At 39.7% G+C, this 15,192-nt stretch overlaps 1 protein-coding gene across 2 annotated transcripts in view; it reads right to left on the bottom strand.

The window, feature by feature from the left end:
- Positions 1-15,192, bottom strand: part of trappc3l (trafficking protein particle complex 3 like) — a 38,817-nt gene extending 23,625 nt beyond the window's left edge. Inside the window, exons 1-2 of one of the 2 annotated variants that reach the window (XM_031902654.1) lie at positions 15,038-15,192; positions 7,071-7,118 (exon numbers count right to left, since the gene is read on the bottom strand). Coding sequence is in view for 1 of the 2 variants with exons in the window: in XM_031902653.1 (XP_031758513.1) it covers positions 7,071-7,118; positions 12,738-12,779 (90 nt within the window). In the remaining variant the exon portion in view is untranslated. Of the gene's footprint in view, positions 1-7,070; positions 7,119-12,737; positions 12,937-15,037 lie in introns of those variants that run through there. The other variant, XM_031902653.1, reaches the window with a different exon arrangement.

Genomic DNA, 15,192 nt, shown 5'->3' with positions numbered 1-15,192 from the left:
TGCTTCAGAAAACATTGCTGCAACGGTCTCACATGCCATCTGGCCCATTTCAGCATAGGGATTGTGGAGTTCAAAAGACCTAATGCACTGCTCACCTCTCTGGCTGTAGTCTTGGCTTTCCTCAGTAGTTTCACAATACCTTCCTTACTTTTTCCTTTTTTAGTTCCGGCAATGTCACTATTGCTTTCTTTGTTAAGAATCTGGCCCCCAAATACACTAAATCCTGTGTTGGGAGAAGTTGACTTTTCTGCATATTTATTTCCTAACCATGGGATTGAAGAAACTGAATGATGAATTATCTGTGACTTACTAGCATATCTGGATTCTTTGCTTTTAAAAGTAAGTTGTCTAGATAGTGATAAATCTGTATTCCAAACTTCCTTACTTACTGCTATTAGGACTTGCAGGACCTTTGTAAATACTCTTGGTGAAGTCGCTAAACCAAACGGAAGGCATGTGAATTGGAAATGTGCCTCTCTTCCTACCGAAAATCTTAGAAACTTTTGATGAGTCTCCACCACTGGTATATGAAGATTTGCGTCCTTTAGATCCAGCGACAACATCCAATCTTCTTGTGGATAGACTGAATTGATTCCATCTTGAAACCTTCCACCTTCAAATATGAGTTTATTGGCCTCAGATCTAACACCGGCTGAAAATCCCCTGTCTTTTTCTTCAGCAAAAAAACCTTTGAATACACACATTTTCCCCTGAACTGTTCCGGAACCGGTATCACCGCTCCATCATGGATCAACTGTTGAATATAATCCATCATGATCTTCTTCTTCTGCTCGTGACGTGGAATTTTCGATAACTGAAAAAGACTGTGTTTTGGAACCTCCTCGAATTCCAGGTAATATCCCCTTTCTGATGTTTGTAACACCCATTGGTCTTTTACTGACTCTGTCCAGACCTCCACAAATCTTTCTAATCTTCTGGGTATATATGAGGACTGGACTGCCCTGATTTCAGAAAGGTTTCTTGGCCTGTCTAGCACCTCCTCCGAACTTCTGCAATTTAAAGAGTGAACTCTGACTCGCCTTCCATTGATTACCTCTTCCACCTTGTCTGGTATCTGGAAACTGCCGTCTCTCCTTAGGAAATATTTTGTCCTGAAAAGATGACTTTCCTGTCCTGCCCTCAATAGCAGAAGAACGCTCTTGTGGCAGGAACACACTTTTTCCTCCTGTCACTCTTTTTATAATATCATCCAATTTTGGGCCAAACAACATAGACCCCTCAAATGGTAAGTTGCACAGGCTCATCTTAGAAGCTTTGTCTGCATTCCATGGAGGTAACCACAAGGTTCTGCGTGCTGCCACTGAAAGTGCCATGGCTCTGGATGATGACTTGACCAGATCGACTGAGGTCTCTGCTATGAAGTCCGATGCCAACTTGACTTCCGACAATGCATCCACTATGCTTGCTCTGTCTACTCCCTCCTTTAAGGCTGTTTTCACATTCTGGACCCAACACTGAAGAGCTCTAGACACCGATGTTAATGCCAGTGCTGGCTTAACTGTAGCACCCAACGCAGAATATGACTTTTTAAGGGAAGCCTCCATCTTCCTTTCCATAGGATTGATGAATGAGACCACATCCTCCACTGGTAACGCTGTCATTGGTCTTCACATCAATGGTTCCACTAATGATAAGTCAAAATAAGTGTTTCTTTCATCTTCTCTCACCTCCTCATCCTCTGATATATCTGATCCTTCAACTGTAATAGATGGACTCGCTGTATCCCAATTACTGCCACATGTATCTGAAGTTGTTTCTGGCCCTTTTTGTGGCCGCTTTTACTCCCTCTGTGACTGCATCCTTAATCCATTTCATAATGTCTGCTGCGTCTGCAGCTGCATCTCCTGCTAACCTCCTTGAACATCTCTCACATAATTTTGAATGCTTTTGAGCAGGATTCTCACATGCTATACATGTTCTGTTTTTCTCTTTACTGCTCCCCTTCCTTGGCGAAGCCACACTGCAAAAATAGAATGATCTTTGAATATTGCACTCTTTTCGTAACAGCAAACAACTTACCCTCTAACCATGGCTCACCTCCTAGTATCATGAGCAGCATTTTCTGGGCTACTTGGCACTTGAGACTCCATTGGAGGAATCTAGTAAGAATAGAAAAGAATTTGTTTTGAAACTCAAAACTGAGTTTCAAAATACACACCCACAAGCTTTAAGTATGCCCCCCTTCCCCCCCCCCCCAGAAGACATCCCTTACCGCCTTACCGGTCAGAATAGAGAGAGAGAGACGCCAACCCGACTGGGAAAAGTGCGGCACGCCCACCAAGAAAATGGCGGCGCCCATATCGCAATGCCCTGCACGCCACCCAAGAGACTGTCGGAAGGGAATGAGAGAGAGAGAGAGAGAGAGAGAGGAAGATGGTGCCGCCCGACCTGGTGTAACACGCAGGTAATAACACAGTGTCTGCCATAGGATTAGTCCCAATGCGCGCTGGACCTTGACCTCGGGCTGCCTAAAAACGAGGTCACCGGTTGATATGACTCCTCTACGAGGAGACCCTTTTATCAACCCTTTTAGGGAGAGAGGCCAACTCCCCAAGTGACAAGTCCCATTGTGGGACTTTGTGAGCCATAAAATAAAAACTTTTAGAGCCTAAAAACCCTTAAAAAAAGGGCAAAAGGGTAGGAGGGGTGTATATGTAGGTAGGTGTTTCTGATTGGGGGGTTGATCAACCTGTCCTACCAACAAGGGGGGAGGGGAAACTCTTAGTGTAAAGGCTGCCATAGTGACCAGGGAAATGTGGATACATTTAGTGTGCCCTCCATTTATCAGTTATATTGGATTCAAGGTTTCCCAATGAGTGAAAAGGTGTGGAGGAACAAGAGAATACCCCACAAAATATTACGCCTATTCAACCAGCGGAACCTGTGTACTGTACATCTCATGGTCTATCACACATTTGCTCTGTTTTTTAGCTTAAATATAAAATGTAACAACAGAACAATTACTGGTTTGAATTTATAAAATAACTCCAGTTGCATAAGCTGCAGTGATACAAAAACACAGACATAGGGCCTGATTCACTAAAGGGCGATAAAACGTGCGCTATTTTTATTGTGCGCTAAAATTTTTACCGCGGCTTAATTTTGGCGATTTTTCGCACGATTCACTATAAGCATACTCGCGCTTTTTTACGCGCGATATTGCATGCGTTATTTAACTCACGAAGACTATTTCAATGCGGTATTTGCTGGTACATGTGCTAAATTACGCCCGCGAATAGTCGCCGCATATGAATGGTAGCTTAGAAATAGTGTATTAAAATTGTCGCCGCATATAAATGGTGTATATAAATATTAGCCACATATAAATGGTAGCATATAAATGGTATCATATAAATAGTAGATGCTTTTAAATAGTAGCCACTAGTGATGAGCAAATGTGTTCTGGTTATCTTTTTTTTTTGAAAGGTATGTTTTATTGCTTTTTATACAAACAAAAACATAAAATAACACATTTAACATTACAGTAAAGAGAATATGCTAGTCTTTCTTTTCAGGTCTGTCTTTAAAGGAACAGTAACACTAAAAAATGAAAGAGCTTTAAAGTAATGAATATATAATGCACTGTTGCCCTGCACTGGTAAAACTGGTGTGTTTGCTACAGTAACACTACTATAATTTATATAATAAGCTGCTGTGTAGCCACGGGGGCAGCCATTCAAGCTGGAAAAAAGGAGAAAAGGCACAGGTTACATAGCAGATAACAGATAAGTTCTGTAGAATACAATAGTGTTTTATCTGTTATCTGCTATGTGCCTGTGCCTTTTCTCCTTTGAATGGCTGCCTCCATGGCTACATAGCAGCTTATTTATATAAATTATAGTAGACTTTCTGAAGTAAACACACAACTTTTACCAGTGCAGGGCAGCAGCACATTATATTTTTGTTACTTTTATACACTTTCATTTTTTGGTGTTACTGTTCCTTTAAGGTTTGTTACAAACATCAAGGGGGAAAGTGTAACAATACAAAGTTTAAGGATGGATCTGGCGGCAGTTACATAGTATCGGGTTCATCAACCTACTGAGCTAAGTGTTCAGGATGTGGTAGAGAGAAGTGGGGAAACGCCGGGGATTTTACCATGTGAATGGGAGTAGAGTCCTTCAGTTTCCCTCCAGATCACACCAAGGACCCCAAACTTTATCGAATTTATCGGACACGCCCCTGTTCTCATATGTAAGTTTGTAAAGAGGGACAACAGCATTCACTAGATTCTTCCAGGCTGTGACAGTGGGGAGGGTAGTGCCCATCCAGTGCATTGCAACTGTTTTTTTGGCATAGAACAGCAATATTCTGTAGCGTAGCCGGGAGCTATTTTGGGCAATTATAGTGTCTAGGACTCCTAGCAAGCAGGTTTCAGGAGCGGTCACAGTGGGGAAGGCTAAGTTATTTGATAGATATTTGGTCACTGCTGACCAGAATTTAGCGATATGGGGGCATGACCAGATCATGTGAAAAAAGTTGGCAGAGCTTGCTGCACATCTCGGGCAGTGATTTGTTGGGGTACGGCCCATCTGGTGCAATCTTAGTGGTGTGATATACAGGTGATGGAAAGTTTTATACTGTATAAGTCTGTCTCTGGTAGATATAAGACAGTTGTACATTGCGTCTGTTGCCTCTTCCCAATCGTCTTGGGTGAGTGCTGGTATTTGGGAAGTCCACCACACTTGTGCAGAGTGGAAGGGTTTTGGACCTGTTGAAAGTAGATTTTGATATAGATTTGAGGTGAGCTTTACTGGGTTACTAGATTGTAAAGTAGCCTCCGCTGGTTAATAAATGAGTTGGGGGGTGAGAGTGGCAAATTGGTCCCTGAACACTGATCGCAACTGTAAATATTTGTAAAAGGGGAGAGTAGGTTGCTGTGCTTTCTCTCGGATCTGCAGGTATGTTGGGAAGGTTGAGTGTTCCATAAGATCTCCCAGGTATTTAATATTATGGCGAGGCCAGTAAATGAAATTTTGTAGTGTCCTAAATTGTGGTAGATATTTGTTGCCCCATAGTGGAAGTCTAGATGTAAGTAAGGGTGGCGGGTGTTTGAGTAGTATAAGTGCTGTGGTCCAGGCTTTATGTGGAGTAGTTAGAGTTGTTGGCAGTGGGGCTGTATCTTTAAGATGCCGGTAAGGAAAGTTGCGTAATCCTTCCAGGGAGCCAAGTATTGTTGCCTGAAGCTGTAGATTTGGATTGTAGGGGTCATGAATGAAGCACCAGTGTAGGTAATGTATTTGTGAGGCTAAGAAGTATTGAAAAAAGTGGGGGAAGGCTAGGCCTCCCTCCGTTAGTGGAGCGCATAGTTTTGTCCAGGCCATTCTGGGGGGTCGATTGTTCCAAATAAATGGTAGGATAATCTGGTTAAGCTTCTTAAAGAAAGTTTTAGGGATAAAAATTGGGGCATTATGTAATATGTATAAAAATTTGGGGAGGTATATCATTTTTATTATATTTATGCGGCCCCAGAGTGAAAGTGGTAACTTGGACCATTGAATCAGTCGGGTTTTGAGATCTGACAGCAAGGGGTCTAGGTTAAGTAGTATGTACTTGGTAGGATCTGCGGTTATCCAGACTCCTAAATATTTAAATTGATTGGCCCATTTTAAAGGTATATTGGGTATTATTGGTTGTGGTTGGAGAGGATCTATAGGGCAGAGGATTGATTTATCCCAGTTGATTCGCAGACCGGAGTAGTGTCCAAATTTGTCCACCTGTTGCAGCAGAGAGGTCAGCGAAGCACTTGAATCTGCCAGGTATATTAGTAGATCATCTGCGTATAGCGATAATTTTTCTTGGATATTACCATATGTAAGGCCTCTAATATCTGGGGAGTTCCTGATCAGTATGGCTAAAGGCTCTATGGCTAGGGCAAATAATATTGGTGAGAGCGGACAGCCTTGGCGAGTCCCTCTCTCCAGGGAAAATGCGGGAGATATAATCCCATTTACTCTGACTCTTGCTGTGGGATGCTGGTATAATAGTTTGATCCACTTTAAAAATGTTTGGTTCTGGTTATCTTTAGTGAAAAATTTAAATATCTTTCGAAAGATCCACGAAACGGCAAAAATGTTGTGCGGGCAAAAAAATTGTTGCTGTGACTATTATTTTTTGCCGCTTGTATAAATTTTTGTAATTGCCGCGAATTTTTGCGTGCCGAATTTTTTCATGCGTTTTGCCATTGGCGGATTGTTTTGCGAAACGCATGAAAAAATCCGCCGCGAAAAAATTCAACGCACGTCCAAAAATTTGCTGCGAATCCATGCCTGGCGAAGCCAAATATAAATAGTCGCGCAAATGAACGCACGCCATGTTAACCATACACGCCAATACTTGCAGAAAATGACTGTATTAAAAATGAACATTTCGCTGCAAACTGGCGGCTGCATCACTCTAGGGGAAACACAGACTTGAATAAATAACACTGTAAGTCCATATTTTATTGCAAAAAATCATTTACTGTACTTTTGTATAATTTTTCACCTGCCTGTAGTAGGTGTCAATTTTCGCATAGCCGAATGCGATATTTAGTGCGCAAAAGTTATAGTGAATCATGCGATCGTATTCTTTTCAGCGCGGAAATTAACGCATGTGGTAAAACTAGTGCGAGAGATAACCCATGTGAAAATGGCGATTTTTCGCACGCGATAATACTATGGTGAATCGCGCGCAAATTATTTTGCGTTTTTTAACGCAAAAAAGCGTGCGATAATTTTTATTGCACTTTAGTGAATCAGGCCCATAATGTCTTAGGGTGAAGACACATGGGGCTGCTTAGTAGCAGCTACTTGTCACAGCTACTAAATGCCAGAAAATACCCTGCCATAGACAATACTGAGAATTGCCTTTGATAAAACACATGTAGAGACAATTATCAGTAAAGTATCAGCATTGTCTATTTTAGTAGCCATGACAAGTAGCTGCTACTAGTAGCTTTGTGTGTCTTCACCCTTAATGTATGAAGGACAGTGCATTACACACAGGGCATATATACACATTAAAGTTATTGCTCAACCATGCTTTGATCTTACACAAAATGTACATACAATATGATGTGCTGAAGCAGACGATGAGACGGCAGGTAATTGCCAATCCTGTAAGACATGAAGATACAAAAATAATAAAGACTTATTCCTATACAGACACATTACAAGTGTGGGATCTGTTATTCAGAATGCTTCGTACCTGAGAGGTTTTCCAAATATAAGGTTTTTCCACAGTAGCCTAAGAGCTGCTAAAAATATTTTTAAATATTAATAAAACCACAGGATTGTTTTGCCATCAATATGGATTTATGCTAGCTTAGCTATTATCAGGAACAAGTTACTGTCTACTTAATACAAGAAAAAAAGCAAACTGATACAAAATTAAGAATATTATATCCAATACCTGTACTTACGTTTGTTAGAATAAGCAAAGTTTGTTTGTAAATCTATTTACACTGAATTAATGAGCAGTGAAATTGCTTTGCCACTATCTTTTTTTTTTAGTAATTTGACATTTTGCAGCTTATAATGGGCATCAGAATGCTTGTGCTTTCAAACCATAATACATTAATATTAAACAGCAGTAAGTGACTGATTTGGATGCGACAAAAAAGCAGTTATAGGAAAATCATACATATTTTTAGCTATTGAATGCATGCCAACCATGGATGACAAAAAGAAATTTCCTTGTGCAATGTTTCTTAAGTATCATAATATTAAATATATATATATATATATATATATATATATATATATATAGCTACCAATGACACTGCTACTGGGGTCATTTTGCTCAGTACAATCTTCTAATGAAGAACCCTGGTGCTTATAGCCACTAGCATATGGTTCCTATCCTACTGAACCAAAAATACAGTTCCTATGCCACAATGACATTTATTTATTTATATATTTGAAACATTTTAACTGTAGAATAAAAAAATTGCATTTAAAATTTAAATGAAAAAATAAAATAGAGTAATACATGAGTTATACACTATTGTTAGATCCAGTGTAGACACAGTGGAGCATGACACATTATATCAGCATTTATTGTAACAGATAAAGACAGGATAGTTTATTTAAAAGGAATGCCTTGGTGAGTCAGCCATCTGGGCAAAATATCTACATGCAATAAGCTTCATCTGTATGATGAGCCATCCTCAACTAGGTACTTGCACACCTCTGTCCCTTGGAGAGCAGGGCACAGGGCAGAGAAATATTCCCCCAAGGAGAAGGGCTTTAACCTAATACCACACAGGGCTGATTCTTACCCTGCAGAAAAATACAAGCGAGAATCAACCTCTGTGCCCCTACAGAAGGGATTTTAGACCTGAAATGCCCAAGTATGCATATTGGTGCCAGAATCCTCTCCATGTACCTACACCCGGGCTAGGGTTGCCACCTGTTGGGTTTTGAACCAAACAGTTCAGATTGTCTCTACTATTCACATCTTAACTGTCTATTAGGGTTAAGATGTCATTGTTCCTGTACCTGATATCATCATGCCGACCCCTAGCATCACTGTCCCACCCTGATGCTAACAGCCCTATCCCCTTTGTTTGGATGGCAACCCTAACCAGCAAAAACGCAATAACTCTGGGAAAGTCTGATGCCTGTGTAGATGTAGAGATGGAGTCTCTGCCTGTGTTTATCTGCAGAGAATTAGCTCCATGTGGCATTAGCCTTTAGTGAGAAAGATGTGTCAGAAGGCAAAAATTCCCAGAGTACACTGTATTCCCTAAACACAGAGGCAGAGTACACTGTATTCCCTAAATTCCCTAAGCGATACAACTGAGTGGATACAGAAAGTGCCATTTCTGGGGATGTTACCAATACCGCCCCCCTTACACACTCTGCTCTTACCTCTTCTATGTCGGAGCGGGTCCTGGTGGCATTGAGTCGTTAGTGCAAAGACTGCTATTGCACTTTCTGCACTAGAAGAGCTAAATTTCCATTTCAAAAAACGGAAATTTGTCTCTTAAAGTTACCAGGGGCAGCAAAAAGTTCTCACCCTGCCTCATGGCAGGAGCGGCCTGGATACTGATGTGATAAGAGGGACCTATAAACTCTTTTTGAAGTCTATTAGAGAATTGAATGTGTTTAATTTTGCCCTGTTTGGCAATGTTTATTTATTTTTAGTTTAGCTTTTCAATAGTACATAAAGTTGCAATATCCATACAGGGGCATCTAGGGAGAAAGCATCTCTAGACGAAATAGAAAATTTAAGCAGATTTGGTCCCAGTGTGGTTGATTTAGCATTGTCCTTGTAACAGTTATAATCAATAGAAATTAGTGTGAAGAAGCTTCTGCACTGAAGCCTTTACATCTAAATATAACTGCACTTGAGGTCTACCACTTAATAAATAATGTAGGTTAAACATGGCCTGAAATAACAATGTCATTTTATTATCTGACTCAAGCATTTTGGTTTAGAACTATCGTCATAGTGTCAAATTTTATGTTTCTAGACAAGCACAAGGGCACATGTCAAAGAAAGAAATATGTAATTAAAGTTAAGCAAAAAGCTACTAATGCCAATAGAATGCACTTTAAATAGACATTCTGTATATGCTGGTAAGTGTATTATATTTAAATATCCAGACTGTATCATACATTGAAATGGAGTTTTCACAATGCACTGTTCTTTGTACCCACCATAACTATGGACAGATAATTTACTGTAGCTGATATTTTTAACTATTGTGTTATTGTAAAGTGATATGAAATAGAATTATTTATTAAAAATCTTTAATAAAGATCTTGCTAAATCATTTTTTTTATTGAATGCAGGAGAGGGATTTCCTGGGGGCAATAAAGCGCCCCATTTTTCAATGCCTTTATGTTGATGATACCCAAATCTACTTGTCTACTCCTGACCTCTATTCTTCAGTTACAGACTGCCTTCCTGCTATCTCCTCCAGGAATGTCACAGCGCCACTTGAAACTGAACCTCTCTAAAACAGAGTTCATTATATTTCCACTGACATTTTTGTGCACAACAAGACTTTTTCCAGTGCACACCAACACTTTTCAATCAACCACATATGGAAACTTTTTAGAATTTAAACTCCTATTTGTCTTACACCCCACTTTCAAACCCTTGGCAAATCCTGTTGTATTTATCAGTACAACTGTGCCAGTATATATCCAAAAATCTTTCACAACTCCAATATGTTATAAACTCTGCTGCTAGACTCATTCATCTATCTCAGATAGATGGCCGGAATTTCTCTAACAAACATAATGGAGGGCCGCAGTTGTGACCACTCCCCTTTTTTAAACTGCACCCACTTCAAACCACACAGTTACATAGTTACATAGGGTTGAAAAAAGACCATTGTCCATCAAGTTCAACCCATCCGAGTAAACCCAGCACACAACCTATACTTACCAATCTATACACTCACATACATAAAACCCATGTTATCACAATGGTGGTAGCACAGCAAAAACCCAAATGCTTGGTGCATGATATATTTTGCCGCTTGCTATATTAGGGCATGATTTAACGCACATAACTATTACGTTCGTAAAACTACTTTTCTGAAAATGACCATTTCCCTGGAAACTGGAGGCTGCATCACTCTAGGGCCAACACATATTTGAAAAAATCCCACTGCAAAGTCCATGTTGTGTTGCCAAAAGCTCACCAACCACAATTTTCTTTAAGTACCGCCTGCCCCAAGTAGGTGTTAATCTTTGCACAGACTAATACGATATTTAGCGGGTTTAACACTTCATATGTGTTTGTGAATCATGTGTTAGTATTATTTCTACGCGCAAATGCGTTAAAATTAATGCATTGCAGTAGCACGCGATTTAACGCATGCAAAATTACTTCGACCAATTGGTCGTTATTTATCGCGTCAATTTGAACACAAAAAACCATGCGATGACGCTTATTGACCTTTAGTGAATCAAACCCATAGTGTTTTAATGGGTACAGTTTAATAAATGTGTCTTAAGGTTAGTAGAGTATTTGTTCTGAAAAAATGATGGATCTACCCAGCACCCAATTCCTTTGATGACACTCACATCCAAGTCAATGAGCATTTTTTTGCAGCAATTTTTTTTGTATCAGCGACATTTTTCTTGGCGACTTTTTTGACCTGGCAAATTTTTTCCATTGGCAACTTTTTGCAGCAGCTTTCGCGGATGGTGAAATGCGGAATTAAGCTGCTAATTAAAATCCAACAAAAACTAAAGCATTAGGTTTAAATTTCCACAGACTTTATAGTTAACAAAAAATATATAAATCTTATATTGTTATGTTGATCTTATGTTATTTCTGAACAAAGGTCAGGGATGTGCAACCAAGTGAGTGGGAAGGCATGACTAACATGGTTCATATCTATTAATGCACTTTCCTGATACTCTGTGCATTATTGCTAAGACAAGGAGCATACAAAAAAAATAGAATTCAAAATAAAGTTAATTAAATATCACACGTATACAGATATACAGGTATGGGACTGTTATCCAGATTGCTCAGGACCTGGGTAAGGGTTCTTTCTGTAATTTGGATCTCCATACCTTAAGTATACTAAAAAATAATTTAAACATTAATTAAACCCAATAAGATTGTTTTGCCTCCAAAAAGGATTAATTATATTTTAGTTGGGATCAAGTACAAGGTACTGTTTTCTTATTACAGAGAAAAAGGAAATCATTTTTCAAAATTACTTGCTTACAATGGTTGGGTGGGGGATGGCCCACCCATAATTTAGAACCTTCTGGATATCGGGTTTCCAGATAACAGATCCCATACCTATATTAAAGAAAGAAAAATGGTGCCTATAATCCAAATAATCCAAATTAACCTGTGTGTCATTTCTCCAGAGAATAACAAAGACAAGTTTATTGGCAACAATGAGGGAAAATATGAGATATGATGCAGAGTGGTAGATTTGTCTGTACATTAAGTTCTATCCACTATCCATCTATGTAAGCTACAGAATTTTTCCTTGGTTGACAATAATATACTTTGTGCATTCATAATGCTCCACTGGGCAAACACACTTTTATACTCTAACACGCAATCCTGAGCTAATACTCATGAAGGGTCATTTACTGAACTGAAGTAAGCAAAAGTGAAAAAGTGGAAAGAACAGCTGCATTTTTTGCATTCTGCACACTGCCTTTTGGTGTTCCCGAATTGCACAGGTCTCTGTGCTCACAAACAGAACCCCGCCTGTGTTTGGCAGCACTGTATTCGTGCAGAGTGATGTGTTAAGGACAGTGCTGCCCTGCACCCCCAGGTGCAAAAGTACAAACTGCAGCAAATAGTACTTGTTAAATAAATGCTGATCTCTTCCACCCTTGTGCTCTGCACACCCCCATCTATCTTAAAAGACCCCTATAGTCCTATACTTACTTATACGCAAAACCACTCTCTCACAAAAACATAATAGCAACAAACTAATATACTCCTATACCCTTACTTTAATATGCTTATGCACCTTTCTCTCCAGTACATTAATTTAATACCAGTCTATAAATTACTGTAAAACCCTATTCACCATTAGAGAACACACAGAAATATAAACTTGCTAATTTTGAGGACCAGTATTTACTTTAATGTATTGCAAGCACCGTTATTGTCCTAATAATGGTAAATTAAATCCCTTTTGCCCTATTCTTCAACATTTACTTTCTTAGCATCCTATTTGCATTAGGGTAGAAGTATGCAAAATGTCTCAGAAATGACTAGCAGAAAAAAATCCTTACTATTTTGTAGATCTCTTGTTTTCGATTTAATGACCTTGACATCTTGATGATATGAAACTAGAATGAAAATTCTGATCACTCCTTCTTTGGTGCAGGTTTTACTTCATGAAAATGTAGCTTATTGCCCTTTCAGGCTGTTTTCTCTTCCATTCCTCACTCGGTGCTTTCTCTTTGGAAAGCTTTTGTACACTTAGCTGCTCCTCCTATACACTGCATGCATTAGACACTGGAGAGGAAATTGATTACCAGCAGAACTGTTTGAAAGCACAATAACCTGACTCAGATGAAGTAATGATGCTGTTCCATTTAGAGAGATATTTAGAGTGATGGAAAATCCAGTATGAAATTGGCTTTATGCTTTTCCCAACTACACGACTAAAAGGAACTAAATGGTTCCCAAAATAATCATTACATCAGTTAAATAAAAAGATTTGTTGTGAATTGTAGAGCAAAAGTGACAATATCTTAGCCATGTTTTGTCAAGTGCCAATGTTTTCTGCAACAATGTACAGGAAAGTTAAAGGACAAGGAAAGTCAAAACCTATTAAGCACACTAAAATAAATAGTACTACTATTACTGAGTAAAAACGCTATATTTCTGGGTTGCCTAATGAAAGATTTACAGAGATACACATGCTAGAAACTACATACTTGTTGCAGTGAACGGCGCCGCAATCTTGTCCAGCATGCCTGTATGGGCTATTGCTGAAAAGCACAACCCCCCCCTCTGATCCCGCATCTGCCGGCTCACAAACCACCGGTCGCCGAGTATAATATTCAGGGCAGGGGTACAAGACCCGGTATCTAATGAGGGGACCTGTTGGCTGTTCGCCAACGTCATACTGTGCGTTAGTGAGAGGGCAGCCTAAAGCATATTACAGCACAGACTCACACTGGCACTGAAATGGGCTCCCCGCACCTGCCGCCTCACTTCTTGCTTCTCCTCCTGCCAGCTGTCCTGGTCTGCATCGCCATAGCAACCAGACGCTCCTGATGTGTGCGCATGTGGAAACTAAGGATCTCAGGTCCCAGGGTCTGTGCAGGAATAAGGTATTATGGGAATCTTCTCTACCCAGCTCAGCATTTTTTTTTCCTGTTTGGTTTCTGATCTTCTGAACAGGTGAAATATGGGGAGACTTAAAGGAACAGTAACACCAAAAAATGAAAGTGTATAAAAGTAATAACAATATAATGTACTGTTGCCCTGCATTGCTACAACTGGTGTGTTTGCCTCAGAAAGACTACTATAGTTTATATAAGTTAGCTGCTGTGTAGCCATGGGGGCAGCCATACAAAGGAGAAAAGGCACAGGTTACTTAGCAGATAACAGACAAACCCCCATTATATGGGGCTTATCTACTAGTTATCTGCTATGTAACCTGTGCCTTTTCTCCTTTTTTCCAGCTTGAATGGCTGCCCCCACGGCTACACAGCAGCTTATTTATATAGGAGCTTTTCTGTAGCAAAAACACAATTTTTTTGCAGAGCAACAGCACATTGTATTTTAATTACTTTAAAAACACTTTAATTTTTTGATGTTACTGTTCCTTTAAGAGCACTATTGAGACAACTGAAGGTATGCCTGCAGCTTGAGATAAACTCTTTATTAGCCTTTCCTTCTCCTTTAAACATAGTCCCAAAAAGTCCCAAAACTCTATTGATAGAGGCAAAGTATTTATTATTAAATTAATTTCCCAAACATGTGTGGGGTTTTTTGGGCTCTTTTTTAAAATTTTGTAAACATTCTGTTACCACACTTGGTAACTCTGGTTGCAGAATACCTATTTTATCTCTGGTTACACACAAAAAAAATATATGAACTAGAGAAGGTGTGCAAATTTCAGCACACAAATGTAAAGTCTGTTGCTCAGTCACAGGGTCCCTGTGCTTGTCTCTAGGTGTGCACACGCGCATACCTTTTTGACAAAGCTGTCACCCCCTTCCCCGGTCTCCCTTCACCATACAGGTTCTCTTTAGATTCAGAGCACGCATGCGCAGTAAGCAGTCAGTGGCATCATAGGGACCATACGTGTATTCGCGGGTAGCATTCAGTGGCTTCAAGAGAGGACTAGCGCAAACGCAGTGATGTAACCATCAGGTTACGCATACACTTGCATGATGTCACCTCCAGTTGGTGCAAAAAATTTTTGCAGGGTCCCTGGGTTGACAGCTCTGTTTTTTGACCTTGTGTGCCCTATATACTAAAACATTTTTGAGCCAAATTTCCCTGTTTAAACTGGCTTTATGGTATTATTCCTGTCCATACTGCACCATGGAAATCTTTATAGCTTCTTACTCACCTATCATCAGACATGCTGGTCATTCTTTTTTTCCAGGTTCAATCTTGCAAATATTTTTTTGTTTTGACTGGGGATGCACTGAATCCAGGATTCTGTTTGGAATTCAGCCTTCTTCAGCAGTATTCGTCAGAATCCATGAACCTGCCTGAACTAAA

Source organism: Xenopus tropicalis, chromosome 5 (assembly GCF_000004195.4).
Source record: "Xenopus tropicalis strain Nigerian chromosome 5, UCB_Xtro_10.0, whole genome shotgun sequence".
NCBI classification, from domain to species: domain Eukaryota; kingdom Metazoa; phylum Chordata; class Amphibia; order Anura; family Pipidae; genus Xenopus; species Xenopus tropicalis.
The sequence above is the reverse complement of the archived record's forward strand: the minus strand, read 5'-3'. Positions and strand labels throughout refer to the sequence as shown.